This window comes from Anomaloglossus baeobatrachus, chromosome 12, assembly GCF_048569485.1.
Source record: "Anomaloglossus baeobatrachus isolate aAnoBae1 chromosome 12, aAnoBae1.hap1, whole genome shotgun sequence".
NCBI lineage: Eukaryota > Metazoa > Chordata > Amphibia > Anura > Aromobatidae > Anomaloglossus > Anomaloglossus baeobatrachus.
This window is the reverse complement of record NC_134364.1, coordinates 82,077,783-82,099,935: the sequence shown is the minus strand read 5'-3', so window position 1 is coordinate 82,099,935 and position 22,153 is coordinate 82,077,783. Positions and strand designations below refer to the sequence as shown.

Here is a 22,153-nt window from a genome sequence, read left to right as displayed (position 1 = left end):
GACCATGAGGAACATACTGTTGACGATGAGACGCAGATAACAGATTGGGATGACAACTTAACTATTCAGTCAGGGCAGGAAGAGGTTAAGTCTGAGGGCGAGGGGAGTGCAATCACAACGCTTGATGATGAAGTTCTAGATCCCACATACTGTCAACCCTCAGTCGGGCACTCGAGGAGGTCACCAGAGGCGGTGGAGGAGAATGCAACTGACGGCGAAGTTACCTTGCGCCTTCCTCGAGAGGCGGAGTACTGGGAGCACGTCAACAAGTGCATCCTCAGCCACCACTCTGCCTCTGAGCACAAGTCGGGGTGGCTCTGCAGGTCGCATGTCCTCTAAGCCTTGCCTAGCCTGGTCCTTTTTTTGACCTTGCAAAGGATCTCCCAAATCATGTGATCTGTAAAATTTGTCGGCAATCTATAAGTAGAGGCCAAAACCTCACCAGTTTGACAACTTCTTCCATAAATTGTCACATGAATAACAAGCATAAGTCCCAGTGGGAAGCTCACTGTGCTGAAATGTGGCCTAGCGGAGTTGGCCAACCACCACCTGCCCCTTCCAGTGCATCCGCGCGCTCTTCATCTTCTATGACTGTGGGGACAGCTGTCAGACCTGTTCTTCCACGCAGACCTTCCACCACTTTAACCACAACAGGCAGTTTGCTTGGTAGGTCGTCAGTTGGTTTGGAAGGGGAAACAAGTGCTGGTGTACAGCTCTCTCAGACATCGAGAGCACCAACTTTGGATGAAGGCAACATCATGTCTCCGCCTGCAGTTTCCTCACAGACCTGCAGTTTTGCAGGGACACCCTACTCACCACCGTCTCCACACAGCAGCCAGATCTCATTCCCTCAGATGTGGACAAATAAAAGGCCATTTCCTCCGAGCCATGACAAAGCTAAGAGGTTCACTTTATCCCTCTGTAAGCTCTTGGCTACCGAAATGCTGCCTTTCCGCCTGGTGGACACAGAGGATTTTCGAGACCTTATGTACGTCACAGTGCCCCAGTACCAGATGCCCAGTCGCCACTACTTCTCCAAGAAAGGTGTGCCTGCGCTACACCAGCATGTCGCACACAACATCACCGCTTACTTGAGAAACTCTGTGTGTGACCAGGTGCATTTCATCACCGACACTTAGAGCAGTAAGCATGGACAGGGGTGTTACATATCGCTGACTGGGCACTGGGTAACTATGGTGATAGATGGAGAAGGGTCTGCTCAACAAGTCTTGCCGTCCCCACGACTTGTGCGTCAATCCTCTGTATGTCGAAGTTCCTCCACTGCTTCTGCCTCCTCAACCTCGTCTGGGTCCTCCACCTCCGCCCCAAGCCTGCCTGGTCAGACCACCCGCGTTGCAACTGCGCACAAGGAATCCTGCACACCTCCTTACTATGCTGGCAGCAGAGCTCAACGGCATCAGGCGGTCTTTAGCTTGAAATGTCTTGGAAATAAGAGTCACACAGCGGATGAGTTGTGGTCAGCTCTGCGGTCCAAGTTTCGTAAATGGTTGTCTCCACTCAACCTGCAGCCAGGGAACGCCGTGTGCGACAATGCTGCAAACCTGGGTGCGGCCCTTCGCTGGGGCAAGGTGACAGAACCTTGTTGTCCAGCAATTTTTAACCCACTATTCCTGCCTAGATGGGCTTCTGCACAGAGCACGGTCACTCTCTGCTCACTTCCGCCGTTCAACCGCCGCAGCTGACTGACTTGCATCGCTCCAGAAGTCATTCGGCCTGCCGGTTCATCGCCTGAAATGCGATGTGCCGACACGCTGGAATTCGACTCTCCACATGTTACAGCGACTGTGGCAGCACCGCCGAGCCCTGGTGCAATACATTATGACGTATAGCCTGGGCCAACGAGATGCAGAGGTGGGTCAGATCACGCTGATGGAGTGGTCTCAGATCAAGGACCTATGCACCCTTCTGCACAGTTTCGACATGGCGCAAATATGTTTAGCGCTGACAATGCCATTATCAGCATCACAATTCCAGTCATTTACATGCTGGAGCACACGCTAAACACTATTCGGAGTCAGGGGGTGGGACAAGAGGAAGGGGAGGAAGTACAGAAGGATTCATATGCAGAAGGGATACCAACATCTACAAGGTCCAGACATTCATCATCACCAAGGCGGCAGGCATGGGACGGTGGGGGAGTGGGATTAACAAGGGTGCATGGTAGCAGACAAAATGTTGAGGAAGGTGCAGGAGACCAGGAAGAATAGGAGGACGAACTCTCGATGGACATGGAAGACTCAGCAGATGAGGAAGACCTTGGTCAAATTTCGGTTGAACGAGGTTGGGGGGAGATGTCAGAGGAAGAAAGCATGGTTAGCACCTCTATGCCACAAACACAGCGAGGACTTGGTCCGCATGGATGCGCAAGACACATGAGCGCCTTCTAGCTGCACTACCTAAAACATGACACTCGGATTGTCAAAATTAGAAGTAATGATGACTCCTGGGTTGCCACACTATTAGATCCCCGGTACAAGTCCAAATTTTGTGAAATAATTCCAGCCATAGAAAGGGACGCACGTATGCAGGAGTATCAGCAGAAGCTGTTACTCGATCTTAGCTCGGCTTTTCCACCAAACCGTGGTGCGCGGAGTGAATCTCCCAGTTGTAACTTGAAAAACATGGGACTGTCTCGTCATCCACAGTCTAACCGTACCAGCAGCACCGTATCTGGTGCTGGTAACAGCAATTTTATTGAATCGTTTCATAATTTTTTTTAGACCATCCTTTGCAAGGCCACCAGAGACAACAAGTCTGACACATAGTCAACGGCTGGAGAGGATGATACAGGAGTATCTCCAAATGAACATCGATGCCATGACTTTGCAACTGGAGCCTTGCTCATTTTGGGCTTCAAATCTTGAAAAATGGCCTGAACTCTCCAGTTACGCCTTGGAGATTTTGTCGTGTCCAGCTGCCAGCGTTGTCTCTGAACGTGTCTTCAGTGCTGCTGGGTGTGTGCTGGCAGATAAGCGCACGCGTCTGTCCAGTGACAATGTGGACAGACTAACGTTCATCAAGATGAACAAGTCATGGATCCACAAGGACTTTACTACCTCTGTGTCATCCTGGGGAGAGTAAAGGCTTGTGGATTTGGCATGTGCTGGATGCTAATGTACCTGTCAAGTTTGCAACTGGGACACAAGTGATGCTACTGAAGTGGTGTGTGTGTGTGGCCCAATTTTTGGAAAAAAGGGAGGCTCTGCTTGGAGTCCGCTTGCTGTGTTTTTAAAAATGAGCCAAGATGACCAAGTCTTGGTTCAGCTAGGACTTTGCTACCTACCCCGGTGTCATCCTGGGGAGAGTAAAGGCTTGTGGATTTGGAATGCGCTTGATGCAAATCTACCTGTCAAGTTTGCAACTGGGACACAAGTGATGCCACTGAAGTGGTGTCTGTGGGGCCCAATTTTTGGAAAAAAGAGAGAGTCTGCTTGGACTCCCCTTGCTGTGTTTTACATGATTTTAGAAGGGCATGACATACCTATATCTGTGTCTCCTCCTCTTTTTCCTCGTCCAGCTGTTTAGTTTTCGCATGAGTATTTGTCCTTGTCACTTTCCCATGTGTTTGTGTTGTCTTGGGAGTTGTTTGTCATCTTTTGGACACCTTTGAGGGTGTTTTCTAGGTGTTTTTATGTGTTTGTGATTGCCTCTCATTGTTTTCAATGGGGTTCGAGAGGTTCGTCGAACGGCTCACCGAACCTAACTCGAACGCGGCCTCCGTACGACGAACCGAGTTGAACTCTAGCCTCTAGAGGTTCGCTCATCTCTAGTTAAAAGAAGTGATATGCGCATTCTGCTGGCGGCTTTTGTTGGGAAGTCGTAGGCTCGTCATACTTCCCAGTATAGAGAGAATGATGTATTTATACAAATAGTGCATCAGTTAATATTCTATATCTGGGTTAATTATAACATTTATTTAAAGGCAAACAATATAAATTCAAGAATTTATGGAATAAAAGTTACATTCAAAACCAGCAGTTTACAAATTACTATACCTACTGGATACAGAGAAGGATGAAGACCATTTGGTCAATGGTTGGGACTGCACTCCATTAGCATACGATGCTTGATAATTTTGATTTCCAGGAAGGCGACGTAGCGATACTGTTCCACCATTGCTGCCTATTACTCCTCTAGAAAGAAAGAAAATTGTTCTTGTATATTCAATTTATTTATTGTCCAATTGTCAGATAAAGTAATTTATAACACCAAGGGAAGTAAATACTTTTATACCCAAAAAAGACAAAAGTATTCTAGAAGTGATACCTTTATTGGCTAACCAGAATAATCATATTTGCAGCTTTCAGAGCTCCTTCAGGCAGGTTTAGAAATGAATTATCACTCCTAGAATACTTTTATCTTTTTTGGGGCATAAAAGTATTTCCATTAATTTTTCTTGCTCCCACGCTACAACAATTATAATTTTTTATTGTACATCATCACACCAAGGGCAAATTCTCTAATCATACAAGGTACATCAGTTCTGTCCATTTGTAGGCTATGAAGAGGATAGGTTTCTACACAGCGTCTCAGCTCAATAACTATTGAATAATATTCCTCTAAATAGCCTGAATAATGTAATAATACTTTATATAGTAATATCCCATACATACAATAATGTGCTTCTCACAACAATGTGATTCTTTTTAATGTCTTTATTAATGACCTTGTGGATGGGATTGATAGTAAAGTTTCAGTCTTTGCTTATGACACCAAACTATGTAGGATATTAAAAACTGACCTTGATAGTACAATATTACAAAAAGATCTGGATAAGATGTCGGAATGGGCAGACACTTGGCAAATGAAATTTAATGTTGATAAATGTAAAGTAATGCACCTAGGACGGAGTAATCCTAGAGATGCGTATACATTAAATGGAAGTAAACTCAGGACTATAGAAGAAAGACTTGGTGTGAGGAATATTGTAAGAAATATGGCATTCATAAATGCCAGTCAGCTGCCACTGTTCACATCTACACACATCCTGCCCTGCCGCAAGAATCACCAAATGGCAGGTGACAAAGTCAATTAGAGCAAGGAACCAGAGCAGCCTCCTGCTGACCAAAATAATTCAGCTAGAGAAGTGGGCAGGCAACTGCAAGAGTCAGGACAGCTTCAAAGGCATTTTGCAGTCAGTCTGGCTCAGGGAAAAAGTTACAGTATTGGGGAGTGAGTAGCTTCCACAAATAGGGCAGGAATATTTATGGCTTCATGACGTATGAGACTCATGTCACACATTTTTTGTTAATGGTGGGACATAGTATCAGTCCAAAATTAATAATTTGCTGAGGCAAGCCAACAGACCCCCTCATGTTTCATAGCTATGGATATCTCAAATCAGAACTAGAAATATGATGGTCATATCTTCTGTGTGGAACACTCAGATATATGGGGAAAACTGCCAATTCATAACTTTTGGAAACTGAAGACACAGCCCATGTCAAGCCCTGTCATGGGTCACAAAATGAGAGCGAACATTTTGAGGGTGTCTTTATTCCTCGTAGGGGTCACGACGTAGCGTGTGGGAAAGTTCCAAGGAAACCAGTGGCTCTACCGCACCTAGCCTGTGGCGAGCCAGCAGCAGGCCTAATCATAAGGAACAAGGTAACTGATCCATCTGTGTATCTGCTTGCAACCGTAACTTACTCATAACTGTATTTCTGTCATATCTGTAAATCTCATTGAGTACATTGTGTATTATCTAGTGTGCCATTAAATATATAATTTAATTCTGGGTTGTTTTATCTCGTTTCCCAAATCCCATGTCTGTGATCTCGGTTTAATGCTACACACTAATTAGGCTGGTTTCTGACCCAATATAGTTCTGCTAATGGACCAGGCCTATATCTAATGAGGAACTGGTGGCAGACTACTGAACTGGTCAAGAGAGTACTGTTTCACTTGGGCTAGTAAAAAAGATTTGTCGGTCTGTCAGGGTTGCGAGCGAGTGAGGTGCTGTGCCGGAGGTTGCGCGGCCTGCTCTGTCTCTCTCTCTCTCCTTGTCTCCCTGTGCCCATGTGGACAGGGGGTGTCACTGTTACACTGCACCGAGGGGACTTAATGCACCCCTTGGGGGTGCAGGACGTCACGTGTTGGCTGAAGTGACGAGGTCGTATCGCATAGCTCCGACATATTAGAGATGTCAGTGTGGGGCTCTGAGGTGCAGTGTCATCACAGATTGGCAGGTCGACGAAAAGTTAGGTGGACGTCTGCGTGACCCCCCCCCCCCCCCCGGCTGGTTTGTGACATTGGTGGCAGCGGTGGGAAACGTGTGGGTTCCCCTGTCTGTTCATCACACTTTGGTACTCTGGTTACAAATAAGTTGAGCAGCAGCACTCAATGTCAGGCAGCAGCTGCAAAAGCAAACAAGATTTTAAGGTGTATAAAAAGAGAGATTAGATCCCGTGATCCCAATGTATTGTTACCCCTTTATAAATAACTTGTAAGGCCATATCTGGAATATGGGATTAAGTTTTGGGCTCCACATATTAAAAAAGATATTTAGAAAATAGTCAGTTCAAAGGCGGCAACTAGATTATTGCACAGAATGGAGGCTGCCGATATGATGAGAGGTTGGAAAAGTTGGATTTGTTTAGGCTAAAAAAGACGTCTCAGAGGAGATCTCATTTATATGTATAAATACATGTGTGGTCAATATAAAGGACTGGCACATGACTTATTTCTTCCAAAGACAATACTAAGGACCAGGGGGCACTTGCTATGAGTGGAAGAAAAGCGATTCCGGCAGTTTAACCGTAAAGAACCCTTTCCTATTTGAGTAGTTGGACTGTGGAATGCCCAATACCAAGAGGTAGTAATGGCAGATACTATAACAACTTTTATATCAGGGCTGGATGATTTCCTCAGTACACACAACATTGTCGGATATTAATGACTTAATGACTGTCACGCTGTACAAAAGGGCTGGTAAGACATAATACAGCGTATTCCCCACTAGGTGGCATCAGAGTAGTGACGGAGAGTCAAAGTAACACTATAACAGAAAGGTAACTGAAGTACAGTTAACAGGCAAACCACCAGGGGGCAATAGAGTAGTCAAACAGTCAGGGTCTATCCAGGAAAGTCAAGTCACAGTAAAGAGAGGATCAAAATCGGGTCAGAAAATGAAAACAAAGTCGGATGCCGAGAGATCAGGTATGCAGAGGGAAACACAAAGGACAAAGGGAACAGAAGACAAGACCGGAGGGTGAGGAGACACAAACATGGGAAGGAGGATGAACCAGGATGGGTAAACAACTGACAGGAGCGGGAAGTCAGGGACTGGGGCAGACGGACGAGTGGGGAAGGACACAGGTCAGTACACAGTAACAAGGAGTCAGATCAAACAGGAAATCTCACCAGAGCCAGTCACAGGCTGCAGAGCAAAACTATAACCAGCACAGGAATGCAGGTGCAGTGCCCAGATAGTGTCTCCTGAAACCAGAACAAGGCTGATGGGCGTTAACCCCTGATATGACCAGGCTGGGTCTGGGAAACTCTGGAGCAGGGAATACTGGTCCTGGATCATGACAATGGCAAAATGTATAATTGGTGGAGGAAGGTTGAACTAGATGGACCTAGGGCTTTATTCAACCTATGTAACTATGCTTTCTTTATATGATAAAAGGTACATACTGGAAATAATACCATGGGATAGATGAGCTCTAGTAGATCTGACAATACAGAAGACCAAGTGTTGCTCTACCTCACTTTAGAGCAATTGCACTCCTAAGGTGTTGCCCTACCGTAGAGAGAATCTTCACTCTTCGATATAGAGATTGGGTACGGCTATAGTAGCTAAAGCCAGGCAAGTGAACTGGGGAAAAAGATGTTTAGAGGTCAATTTAGAGTGTGAGATTTTTTTAGTAGGTAAAAAAAACAAGGAGTTTTCCAGTGGAAATTGCTTTACTAAATGTTCCCTCCTTAAAGTGTCTCCTGAAGTGGTTTTGAGTTTTTGAAGTCTTTGGGAGAGTTTTTTTTCTTGAATTTTTTTGCAGCCTTTTGATTCGGCAAGGGTGGGCTAGTTGGAAATGTCATACACGTTTTTCTTCCATCAGGCATTTTTCAAAACCTAAAGTGAGGAAATAAAAGCACTCACAACATGAAACATGAGCAGAAAAATCTTTTTTTAACAGAAATAAATAGGAAGTGTCAAGCAGTTTTGAAGGTATTATTTTCAGGCGCTTTTTGAAGTAGGCGTGCTCCAAAAAAACTCTCCAAACTCTGCAGATAACCTTATGATTACTTTTCACCAGGAAAAAAAAGCAACTTGGCCGATGAAGTGAATTAGAGTCTTTATTAACTTTACTTGCTGGATACAATTCTTTTTAGTAAAGCTTTAGTTTTACTTTTTAATCTTTTTACTGTTTTTTTTTTTGTTTTTTTTTTCTCAATGAAACCTCAGAGCAGCAAACCAAACACTTTACAAAGAGTATATATGCAAAAGATAGAAATGTTATTTATGAAAAACCACAATAGAGGACAATATTAAAAACAGATAAAACATCGCCAAAATGATTTATCTGGGGGATGTTAAGTTACAATAGAATGGCAAGACAATTCTCAGAAAAGATTATCATTTAATACAAAATACCCAGGGTAAAATTAAATCCTAAAAGTGGATATGGATATTTATAAGGGTATCAAAATAAACAAATGTAAATGAATCTGAAAATCGCGGCCATAAATCTGAAAATTCATTCCAGGAGAGGGATTGAGATCCGAATCTGCACACACCAACCCGCAAGAGAGTAGGAGTTAAACATGAGTGCTAGTGATAGACTAGAGAGGTCCATTAGAGTGGTAATAATACATAAATCTCATGATAATAAGTAAACTATGGAGCTCCCAGTGAATAGACAATTCATTACCTTGAGAGGAGGTGCCTCTCCATCTTAAAAAGGCAGCCTCACCGTGCGAAACGTGCGTCGATGAAGTCCAGGTTCCTCTCTGGGGGTTTTTCCAGACTGATGGTTTGACTCATTACGTTTTCTGCGCCCCTCCTCTCAAGGTAATGAATTGTCTATTGACTGGGAGCTCCATAGTTTACTTATTATCATGAGATTTATGTAGTACTACCATTCTAATGGACCTCTCTACTCTATCACTGGCACTCATGTTTAACTCCTCCTCTAGCGAGTTGGTGTGTGCAGATTCGAATCTCAATCCTTCTCCTGGAATGAATTTTCAGATTCATTTACATTCATTTATTCTGATACCCTTTATAAATATCCACTTTTAGGATTTAATTTTACCCTGGGTATTTTGTATTATATGATAACATTTCTGAGAATTGTCTTGCCATTCTATTGTAACTTTACATCCCCCAGATAATTCATTTTGGTGATGTTTTATCTGTTTTTAATATTGTCCTCTATTGTGGTTTTTCATAAATAAAATTTCTATATTTTGCACATATACTCTTTGTTCTCCTTAGTAGTGCTGCCAGAGTTGTTGGCCCATTTTGGCCACTTCTCAGCAGACCCAATTGGTTTCAATGTTGAGAATTTTGTTTGAAATACTTTGTATAATATCAATAGCCTTAGCTAATATATGAAACATACCGGTGAATTGCTGCTCCACATACGCTGGATACTGCAGCATAAATTGCATTTCCATATACTGAGAGCTGCTGCTCGGTGCACCCAGGAGGGCATTGTACTTGGGCAGACTCCGTTTTTAAATCCATTCCTCTCATGGAGCAGGTTACGGGCACCGCAGCTGCAGGCAAGGCAACATACAAGTGTTACAAACTTGGTGATACATCAGCGCACTTCATATCGGTGTAATACATCCTCCTGCTTGGAATGGCTATCAAGTGTTCCTATAAAGCAATGTGGTGCTCGCAAACGCTGTTCTCTTAAAGCTGGAAATTAGAGTTAAAATTCACAACCCTTTTTTATATACAGTGCCTTGAAAAAGTATTCATAACTAGTGATGACCGGATCCACTTACCGAGTCTCTGGTGTGGCTGTAACTGCTTCCACAGTCGCTCATTTTTCTTCTAGGGCCTCTCATTATCGCTAATCTATATGCACTGCTTCCCCCACCCTCCAGCCGTCCTGGCATCTGGGATTGGTTGCAGTCAGATGCGCCCTCAGCTTGTGTGACAGCGTCTGACTTCAACCAATCACAGACTCTGTCTCTGGGTCACTATCTGGGTATAAAAATAAGTTGGAGTAGGGTTCCCCAATATTATGATACCCAGTACAGATAAAGCCTATTGCTACAGGTTGCAGCCCACAGCCGTGCTATTATCTTGGTGTGTATCAAAAAAGAGGATCTGCATGTGGCTTATTTTAAAAATGATTTAAATTAAATAATTTAAAAAAAACGGCATGTGGTCCACCCCCAATTTCGATACCCAGCCATGATAAAGCCCGACATCTGGGGGTTGGTATTCTCAGGCTGGGGAGTTCCAGGCTTATTGAGCCCCACCAGCTTAAAAATAGCAGCCTGCAGCCGCCCAGAATTATCGCATCCATTCGATGCAACAATCCCAGCAATTTACCCAGCTCTTCCTGACTGACCTGCCAGTTTTCGCCAGTTTTTCTTTGCACATGAGCTCTATCACAGTGAGATTGGATGGAGATGTCTGTGAATGACAATTTTTAAGTCTTGTCACAGATTCTTAATGGGATTTCAGTCTGGACTGTGACTGGGCCATTCACACACATGAATATATTTTTATCTATACCATTTGTTGTAGCTCTAACAGTATGTTTCGGGTCATTGTCCTGCTGGAAGGTGAACTTATGCCACAGTTTCAAGTCTTTTGAAGCCTCTAACAGGATTTCCTCCAGGACTATCATGTAGTTAGCTCCATCCATCTTCCCATTAACTCTGACCAGTTTTGCTGCCCCTGCTTAAAAGCATCCCCACAGCAGGATTCTCCCTCCACCATGTGTGACGGTGGGTATGGTGTTTTCAGGGTGATGTGCAATGTTAGTTTTCTGTCACACAGTTTTGCACCTATCCCAAAAAGTTCTACTTTGGTCTTATCTGACCAGAGCACCTTCTTCCACATGCTTGTTGTGTCCCCTACATGGCATGTGGAATAAGTTGCTCTGGAACATTTTTGGCTAAATACAGAATGCTATGTGTGGTAGAAAACTAACCCCATTAATCACCCTGAACTCCGTCAACTCCGTCACCGCTGTCAAACATGGCTGCACTACTGTGAGGAGGCTTTTCTATAGCAGGGAGAGGGAAGCTGGTCAGAATTGATGGGAAGATGGATGGAGCTAAATAAAACAGTACAAAGTATAATAGGAAAAAAAACAAAGGGCATGTAAAACCTTGAAGGCTGAGAAGTAAAAAATAACATTCCAGGAATATAAAGATCTCAATAGGAAATGTAAAAACGAAATCAACTTAGTAAAGAGACAGAAACAAGTCTCCATCCACATTAAAGTACAATTACAGAGGTTTTTTTTTTTTATTTCAGCATTAACTAAAGCCCGCTTTACATGCTACAATTTATCTTACAATTTGTTGGGTCACGTCGTAAGTGACGCACATCCGGCATCGTAAGTTACATTGTAACATGTAACAGCTACGTGCGATTGCGATTGAATGGTAAAACGTTCATCGCACGCACGTCGTTCATTCCTCATGAATTGAACGTCAGGTTGTTCATCATACCTGGGGCAGCACACATTGCAGTGTGTGACACCCCGGGAACGATGAACAGATCTTACCTGCGTCCTACGGCTCTCGGCCAGCTATGCGGAAGGAAGGAGGTGGACGGGATGTTTACGTTCCGCTTATCTCCGCCCCTCCGCTTCTATTGGCCGGCTGCCGCGCGACGTCGATGTGATGCCGAACGTCACTCCCACTCCAGGAAATGGACGTTCGCCGCCCACATCGAGGTCGTATGGAAGGTAAGTACGTGTGACGGGGGGTTACTCATGTGTGCGACACATTCAACAAATTGAACGTGCCGCACATATGATGGGGGCATTGCAAATCGCATACGATATCGTATGCGATATTGCAACGTGTAAAGCAGGCTTTAGTCTCACCCTCCTGTGTTTTTCTTCTGTTATCAATACCTTTCCTGTCAGTCTTTTCTAGTTTATGACCTTTCGGCAGCTCCAGTGTTTCTAGGAGTGCCACAGAGGTCCCAACTCAATACAAGTCTGAGAGCCTTCTTCTGGCCTTGTCCTGGCTCTTATAGAGATGCACTGGGAGCTTGTGATGTAACCTCTAACTTTCCGGAAGCCAGAGGTTACAAGTTACAGGCACAAGATGGCGCTGCGGAACCAGAGAAATACTAAAAAAAAAAGTGAAGACGCCAGAGGGTGAGTATAAGACTTAGGGGCACTTTGCACACTACGACATCGCAGCTGCGATGTTGGTGGGTTCAAATCGAAAGTGACACACATCCAGCCTCGCTGTCGATATCGTAGTGTGTAAAGCCTTTTTGATACGATTAACGAGCGCAAAAACGTCGTAATCGTATCACCGGTGTAGCGTCGGTCATTTCCATGAATTGGAAATGACCAATGTTACGATGTTGTTCCTCGTTCCAGCGGCAGCACACATCGCTGTGTGTGTGAAGCCGCAGGAGCGAGGAACATCTCCTACCTGCGTCCTGTGGCTCATGCCAGCTATGCGGAAGGAAGGAAGGAAGGAGGTGGGCGGGATGTTTACGTCCCGCTCATCTCCGCCCCTCCGCTTCTATTGGCTGTCTGCCGTGTGACGTCGCTATGACGACGCACGACCCGCCTTAGGAAGGAGGCGGATTGCCAGCCAGAGCGACTTCGCAGGGCAGATGAGTGCATGTGAAGCTGGCGTAGCGATAATGTTCGCTACGGCTGCTATCACAAGATATTGCAGCTGCGACGGGGGCGGGGACAATCGCGCACGGCATCGCAGCATCGGTTTGCGATGTCGTAGTGTGCAAAGGGCCCCTTAGATTTAAAGCAGCACTCCATCGATGAAGAAAAAAAAAAATGCTGGAGTGGTACTTTAAAATAAATCTAAAAACAAAAGTGTAACTATATGAATGACTAAAAGAAAAAAAAAATCGGACATTGTTCACTTAAAAGATGTTCATAGCAAGATAATTATAACAAACAAAGAAAGGGCTGAGATATTAAACATGGACTTTTCATCTGTGTTCAGCAATTAACTGCTTGTGGCAGGTATTTAGGCTATGTTCGCACGTTGCGTTTTTTTCCGCGTTTCTGCAGCGTTTTTAGCAGCAGCGTTTTTGCGCTAAAACGCATGCGTTTTTGATTGCCAGCAGTCTATGGGAAAAGCAGAAATCCTGTCTGCACTTTGCTTTTTTTTCTGCAGCGTTTAATTTGCATATTTGTGGTCAAAAGCCATGCTGAAAAAGAAGCAGCATGTCAGTTGTTTTTGCCATTTCTGCAGCGTTTCCTTAACATTGGAGTCAATGAGAAATGGCAAAACGCAACCAAAATCACAATTCCTGCGTTTTTCATGCTTTTTACCTGCTTTTCCCCTGCGTTTTTGGCTCCAAAAACGCATGCTTTTCTGGACAAAATTTAATGGGTTCTAATGTTCCTTTACACACGAACAATAACCGAAAATTTAAATGTTAAAAAATTAGAAACTTCACCTATTTTTCTGTTAAAATGTGCATAACCACTATTTTCTCATTAAAAATGATAATTTCCCATATAGTTTTATTAAAAGTTAATTTTATACTTTTTTTCTCTTTTTTTCATTCTTTTTGACTAATTCAACTTTATTTCTCAGTGTCTTGATCTCAAAAACGCCTCTGCAGAAACGCAAGTGAAAACGCAGGTAAAAAGCGCTAAAAACGCACTAAAAACGCGGTAAAAACGCATGCGTTTTTAGCGCTAAAAAATGGTCAAAAGCCATTTGGTCAAAAACCAAGGGAAGGAAAACGTGCAGAATAAACTGCAGGTACTACGACGCAACGTGCGGACATAGCCTTAGAAAGATAGAAATCCAAGTTCATTACCCAACATAACTATATTAACACAAGACTTACGGCTGCGTCTGAGAAAATGAAATATTGAAGAAAAATCCCAGTCTGGATGCTATACAGTCATGGATATTGTGTGAGTTGAGCTCCGTAATTGACAGGCCAATGTATTTCAACTTAGACTGTCTTGTAACAAAACCAGCTATGGAACAGTTGATAGCTGAGGGTTGCAGACTGAAGGTGTGCTGTACCTGTGCTGGTTATGGAAATTAGGGGGGAGCCCACATCATTTTTTTTTTTTTTTCCTTTCCCAAAATTACTTAGCTTGTACAGCTATTTAGCAGAATTTCTATCTATCTATCTATCTATCTATCTATCTATCATGCTACACAGATGACACACGGATGACCATACGGATGTCCAAAACGGACAGTGGAACAAGTACATTTTTTTGCACGGACATGTGAAGGAGGCCTTAACACTGGAAGTCCCAGAGAGGGGTCATTTAACATTTCTACCTTTTGGAACCCAGAGACGGGTCGAATGACCTGAAGGATTTTAGCTAACTTCCTATAATGACCTTCTTTTGTTCTGTAATTAAGGCCATTACTGTCACACCACAGGAGGTTGTTGTTTTCCACTGAGTTTAGCCATTTAGATTCTAGTTAGTTCTATTCAGTTTGGACTAAGGGTCATTTGACCCTCTTTTGGGACTTCAGGGGGGAGCTCGAAATTTCTGGGACTTCTAGTGTTATAGTCTGTATTTGTTCTGGCTTTGCCGGGGTTTCATGATGAACAGGATTGTTGGTCTGTTTCTTTAGAAAGAGGATATTAATGAGGTTCCTGGAGCTATGCTAGGTGATTTAATAATTAAGATAAAGACTGTGCCTGGGGCTCCTCATACAGGCATAGACAGACATAGATAATTTGAATTGTCTCTAGTGATTTTACATTTTTCTGTTTTGCCTCTGTGTACTTTTCTAATTTCTTAAGGAACACACTTTCACATGCTACGATTTCTGGCATTCTTGTATTGTATTCCCTGTAAAATCCAGCTGACGTTTAGTTATTGGAGTGTAAGCAAGAGCAATATACTGTTTATTGGATCACGTGTTTTGCTCAAAGACCACTAAGTACCAGAAAATGATACAAGTATTTTTATAAGAGCAATTATGTAACTGTCTGGTAATTTTCATTGATCTTGATCTATCTTTTTCGGTCCTCGTGCAGAGGTGTGGTCAGGATGTTTCATATTTCTTGCTACCCAGATGATAGGATTTTCTAAAATATAGGTTTAAGAATTTGACAAGTATATGAAAAAAGTATCTTCGGAAGCCAATTTTCTGTGAGCCAAGAATCAGATACTTGTACAATGGGGCTATTGCGCAACCCCCCCCCCAAGTACAGGTGCAGCCGGACTTGTACTCGCCACCCAATGCCAATACCTCCCACTGCTATCATGGCCGGACTAAGCAAGGAAACTACTTTGACTTTTGGTGGAGGCCAAAGTAAAGTCCGCAGGGAGAACAGTTTAATGGTTTTCCCTTAAAGATTTTTGGGCAAATGTTCAAGTACTTGTTCCAGGTCCCTTTACTGGAATAATTGAAAAACAGATGGATTAAAAAATCTAGCAAAACAATGTCAACCATTGGTAACTCATCAAAATTCCAAAAGTTTTGATAGGGGGCTCTTAAATACAGTAAACACATGAAGGGCTCGATTTACTAAGAAGTTTTTATCAGAATTTTGGTGTAAAACTGCTTTTTTTTTGTGTGGGAAATTTGCATTTGAACAAAAATGTAGTAACTTTGGGTGTTTTTACAGTCCCAGCTGGCACCACCAACTTTCTGAAATGTGGTTGGTTGGAGCATAGTCTGGAGCGGACATGGCCGAGAGGAAGCAACAAAGTCTTCAGAATTTATGCTACAAAAGTGAATACATTCTGACAGAAATGTACTCCAGTCCCTAACTGCAGTTTAGTTTTTGCTGTGGTGTATGCCAGTTGCACGTTATGCCAAATATATTAATGAGTGCATGTTTCTTAATGAATTTGACGCATGGGTGGCACAGTGGCTCAGTGGTTAGCACTGCAATCTTGCAGCGCTGGGATCCTGGGGTCAAATGCCACCAAGGACAACATCTGCAAGGAGCTTGTTTGTTCTCCCCGTGTTCATGTGGGTTTCTCCCTGGTTCTCCGGTTTCTCCCACGCTACAAAGACTGATACTGACTCTAGTTTGTGAGCCCCAATGGGGACAGTGTTTCGTAGGTATGTAAAGTGCTGTGTAATTAATTGCCCGTGAGCCCGCTCCATACACCAGTTTCTGATTTGCGCCATACATGCATGGTGAATGTCGTGAAGGGGTTAATATATACAACCAGGAGACCATACATTATATTCTAGACACACATGCACGCAGACACACACATACACTTACCGCCATTCCATCTTCTCTTCAAGCCCTTCCGATGGTGACATCACGGTCACATGATTGTGATAACAACCAAAAGTGCTGAAGTCTCGCAGAGTACAAGACCTGTGGTAACATCATGGTCGCATGACCGATCACATGATCATGATGTCACCAATGGTCTTCAAGCAGTCTCCAGATCGGAAGCTACACTGATTATAATCAATGTAGCTCCTGCTGTAGACGCTGGAGGCCTCAGAGGTAGTGGGGCCCTGGGCAAGTGGCCAGTTTGCCACACCATAATGCCGACCCTACAATCAATGAATGTTGGCTTTGGCCTTGTAGCCAAAAGGAGAAAAGGAGGCACAATCCCCACTGGGTCCAACCTAACAACTGGCTTAACATTTATTATTTTGTGATAATTGAGAACAATTACAGTTCCAGGACCCAAGTCAATCTCACACTAACCTCTCATGGTCATCCCAAGAACTCCACACCTCCTAGTGCTTCAGCCATTGCCTTGTCTCTCTCTCCCAGCTCAATAGCGCCCTCTTCTGTGGCTGACTAGGCCCAGCTGTAAGCTCAGTCTTAAGGCCCTGTCACACACAGAGATAAATCTGCAGCAGATCTGTGGTTGCAGTGAAATTGTGGACAATCAGTGCCAGGTTTGTGGCTGTGTACAAATGGAACAATATGTCCATGATTTCGCTGCAACCACAGATCTGCCAAAGATTTATCTCTGCATGTAAAGTGGCCTTTCATGTTAGGCTGGGGTCACACAAGCATAAAAAAAAAAAAAAAAAAAAAAACAGTCCCTTTCTTATCCAGCAAAGTGAGATTATTTTTTTCTCACTTGTCACCTGTGTGCTGTCCATTTTTCACTCAGCAGCTATTAATCTTTTACAGAAACATGTATAGTTTCCCACCTTTATGGAATTGTAAAATTGGCGCAATACATATACTTTGGAGTCAAATTGCAGCATGCCGAATACAGGTGAGAAAAAAAATGCAGCTCTGCCACCCCTCACTGACAACATTGGTCCCAACGCAGTCCCTTATTTATCAGATCGCACGCTCGTTTGAGCGAGCTCTCACTCATGCGCATACAGGGGTTTGTTTTTTTTTTTTTTTTACTTGAGCCAGCACCCCGGGGCCTATAGTCTCCTGGTCTAACCGGACTCTATCAGCTACACACACACACATACTCTTCCTGCATTCAACTTCCAAAGAAGCAGCTAGTGGCAACAATTGGATTTCATTTAGTGTATAATAAAGTATGGACCACGGGGAACACTATTCACCTTAGAATAGTGTTCCCCTGTGGTCCCCATATAGCTTCTCATGAGCCAGATCAGACACCCCATACTTTGCACTGACAAGGGGCAAGCACCCCGAAACACTGTGTCTGCAAATTGGGATTCTGATCTGGCATAAATCCTAAGTCATATGCAAAGGATTGTTAAAAATCCACATTTGACTTTTATGATCGCCACTTCCAATAGGTGGCGCTGCGCTAGAGTTTGTCTCCATTCCTGGAGAGACAATTTGAATACAGTATGGAAGCACATAAACAGTGCAGCCTCATCATGAACAGTGTTTTCATTACAAATGTAATATACTAGTTTGTAAGATGGTGATATCATTCACCATTTCTATTTATCCAGTTTTCTAAAATATGTTTTTCCCTTTAGTTGCTTTAGTATTTGCTATCTTCTTCTCTATATGTTTTGCACCACTTTTTAAAGTCTTTGTTTTTTTAAAGGAACCTGTCAGGTCCCCTATGCCCTCCAACCCAGCAGCATTCACACTTGTATGCCCAAATTCCCTCCCTAGCCAGCCCTGTGTAATGAAATTACCTAATATGAATGTTTAAAAAAACTACTTATAAGCCTTGCTGTCCCCATACTAATTAGGCCTGTGACTAGTCCTAGCAGTGTTAGTTTCCCTGACTAGTCAGCCCACTCTCCATGTTATCACGCCCCTGTGAGCATGATAACATAATTTTCATGAGACTGCGTCATCGCCAGCTCATGGAAATCTCGCTCATGCACTCTGCTCATTTTGACCATGTTAGAGTGTGGCGCCCTGGACAAGCCAGGTCGTCACAGGTACTACACCAACACACCCCACACCCCGACTAGGCACACCTAGGTCAAACACAAATCCTTGTTGCCTTCCTACAGGGGATGATGTCCACACCAGGGGGTGGGCCAGGCGGTTGGTCCCGTCCACCGAGGAGTTCACAGTCCTGGAGGCGGGAAAAGGAGTCAGTTTAGTTTTGGAGAGTGAAGTGGCAGTAGAGGAGACTGACCGTGTCCGGGTGCGTGGCCCGGGCACATACAGCAAGGTTGGCAGACGGTGGTGACCGTCTGCAGGGGAGGCTGATTGGAGTGAACTGTAAGGACCGGGGACGGGCGGTGGCCCGCCGGTACTGGACCGGGGAGTGAAGAGAAGCCAGCACCATTCGGCAGGGCCTACGGACCCCGACCAGGCTAGGAGTCGTCGTAAAATTGGTCAAATCCGTTAGCGAAGGGAACCTCCGGGGTTTTCCAGCAGTCAAGACCCGATTGAAGGCAACAGCTCACACCGTAAAGGGAAACACAGTCACCGCCAGGGCTACAGTTCCCAGGGCCAGAGCCTGCGGGCAAAAGGGGCTACCTCAGCATCCATCCAATCTGGGGAGCAGGTTACCGGTGGGAAGCCACTGGAACCGTAAACACAACACATGTGCAGGGAAAGGCAGTCACCATCAACCTACCGGGAGGAGAACAACCGCAGCCGTCTGTGGGACCCGTCCATCCAGCCGTTTGTTTGACCAGAGACTCCGTGTAAATTACTGGCTGAGTGAGTACCACCGTGCCGTGCGGCACAGCGCTGCCCCTGCGACCCTGCACCTCACCAGGCCCCGTAACCCGCCTGTCATCCCCAACCCTCACTCGGGCCCCGGGACAACCAACCCCCCTAACCACGGAGGGGAGAACCAACATCCAAGCTGCTCCCTGTCATCGCTCCCGGGATCCCCGTCCAGAGCAGCGGTGGTGTCACAACTTCACCACAACCGTGGGTGGCGTCACGGACAAAATCCCCAAACCACACACCAACCCCCTTTCACTCACGGGCAAGGAACGCCGCTCGAGTCCCCGGGATCCGGTCCATCGCTCGAGCCACCACCGAGCAGCAGCAGCAGCAGCGGCAGCCGGAACCGAGCAGTGGGTGAGCGCAGCGTCCTCTCCTCCGCCCGCGACAAGTGAACCTCAGAAGCAGGGTGTATTCATCCCAGCTTCATTAGGTGAATCGCATTATACAGGGCTGGTTAGGCAGGGAATTTGGGCATAAAGTTATGAATGTCAATACTGTCAAAAGCTAGATAGACGAATGGAGAGAGATAGATAGATAAATGTGCAACACCCCCTGCATATTGTAAGCTTGCACCCTTTAGTGCCTTTCATTTGGAACTAAAGGGTGTTTAACGTTGTTTTTAGCCCCAAATTCAGTCATGTAAAAAAAAAAAACAAAAAAAAAAACCAATGTGGGGTTCCCCTTATTTTTGGTATCCAGCGAAAGTAAAACAGGCAGCTGCAGCCTGCAGACCGCAGCTGGCAGCTTTACCTTGGCTGGTAATCCAAAACAGAGGGCACCCTACGCTGTGGCTTTAAATTATTTATTTAAAATTAAATAAATAATTGAAAATAAAAATACATGGGTCCCCCTCCACGGTTATTAGGCCCTCCCTTAGCTTAAAAATAGCAGGCCAGAGCCGCTCCTGGAGTAGCGCATCCATTAGATGCGCCAATCCTGGAGCTTCTTTTTGGCTCATCCTGTTTATCCCGTTATCTAGTTTTATCACTACGGTTCACTATTGAGAAACGTCGTGGGACCTCGCTATGGATTATGGCGGACCTGAAAGGATTTTTTTTCTTTATAAATTGGTGAATGAGGGTTGGTGTAGGGGGTTGTATTATAATTTATTTTTTCCATTTACAATTACTGGATTACAGATATTAAGCTGTTTGCACTGCACGAGGGCAACAGGATTATCAGAGGCGAAGCGCCAGGATTGACTCATCTAATGGATGCGCTACTTCTGTGTTGGCTGTGGCCTGCTATTTTTAGGCTAGGGGAGGACCTAATGACCATGGGCATCCCCAGCCTGAAAATACCATACCCCAGCTGTCTGCTTTACCTTGGCTGGTGATCCAATTTGGGGGGGACCCAACTTTTTTTATTTTAATTTATTTATTTAATTTGAAATAGGCATTGCAATCTTTTTGACCTAGACAACCACTTCTAATCTGGGGAAATAAAGTATACTATGAACTGAGTGAATTCATTGTTTGCACTGCACTCTGATCCATGTGTTGGCATCCACTCTCTTGTCATTTCCTCTCTAAGGCTTAGATGTATTTTACATTGACGGTTGTCTTCCTGAGCAGACACTGACTGTTTTCCTTGTTTTTTTGCACTATGCAGCTGTTTTTTTTAAATAATGTGTGTCCTGCAGTGAGCTTTTTAATGAAAGCTACTGGCAAAGAAGAGACCTGTACTGTTTTCTATATTTATACATTCCTTTTTTCTAGAATAAAAACACACTGGATAAAGTTACAGCCTATTGTAGTCTGAAAAAAAACCCCTCTGTCCTGATGGTATTGGGAGGAAGAATGTTCTTTCTTACAATCAATGATGAGCAGATCTATCTGTGAAGGGTTCAATTTGATTAAAATTTCCTGAAATCTGCGGTTCCATTAAAATTCAAACAAACAATCTGTAATTTGATTTGCGAGGACCAGCAAAACAAAATACCTGGCTGTCACACATATGTGACGGGATTGGGAGAGTGGAAGGGAGGTGCCCTACCGCTTACCCTCAAGCTAGAGAGTCACTCTTGGCTGACTCTCAACCCAGAGTTACGCTTGATGGTAGCGACATCTGAGCCCCCAACTTCTCCCTATCTCCTGTCCTTGGTAATGTCCACTCCACAACCCACCACCAAATGGGACAGACCAGGGCGGAGATCCCTAAAATCCACCAACAAACAAACAAGAGACATGGGGCAAATGCTTAAACACAAACAACTCACACCAGGGAACTACCAAAGGTGAATAGGGAAGGGTAGCTAAGTCATGGAGAAGCTAACACATAGGGACTTGCATTCAAAATGGCACAAAATAGCCACAGCAGCAAAACGGACTCCTCACCACTCCAAGCCTAGCATCAGAATGAACTGAATAACCAGCACCCTCTGCAGGAAGCAGAGGGCTTTTATCCAGGCCAGAAGTGGTAATCAGATGGGACAGCTGAGCAGAACCGAGAAGTCTGCTGCTGCAACAGAAAAGGGAGTTAACCCCTAATGTGATCAAAGGAAAAAACACATTAAATGTGTATGGCCTGAGCCTGTCAAAACTCTCAGGCAGCGAAGACTCTGACACTGGCATTTGCACACCAACGTAAGCTTCCCCACAATGCCCTGCAGCAATCTGATCACATGGTGTAGCACAGCCAATGAGGATGGCAATCACACACAGTATAAAACACAGGGGCCAGCCAAAGAGCATGCTATTATATGCCTGTGCTGTGTAGGGATAGGCACACTCTGAGCACACAGGATAGGATAAAATAAGGCTTAACGTGATTGTGAGGTACTACTTTACTGCTGATATACCAGATTGAAAATGGGGCTGAAAATTTGATTGAGATACAGTAAATTATACATCTGTGCCTTAATGGCAGATTCTTTAATGGTTTTTTTTTATACACAGTATCAGCAAGGAAGATTATTATTAAAGGGGTTGTCCGTGACTT

General features: G+C 44.3%; 1 protein-coding gene across 3 annotated transcripts in view; it reads right to left on the bottom strand.

The window, feature by feature from the left end:
• The window catches only part of COCH (cochlin), a 96,762-nt gene that overhangs the window by 26,341 nt on the left and 48,268 nt on the right, over nucleotides 1-22,153 (bottom strand). For all 3 annotated transcript variants that reach the window (XM_075331006.1, XM_075331005.1, XM_075331007.1), the window contains 2 exons: nucleotides 9,588-9,744; nucleotides 4,021-4,154 (listed from right to left, as the gene is read on the bottom strand). In XM_075331006.1, the coding sequence (XP_075187121.1) occupies nucleotides 4,021-4,154; nucleotides 9,588-9,744 (291 nt within the window). The remainder of the gene's footprint in view (nucleotides 1-4,020; nucleotides 4,155-9,587; nucleotides 9,745-22,153) is intronic.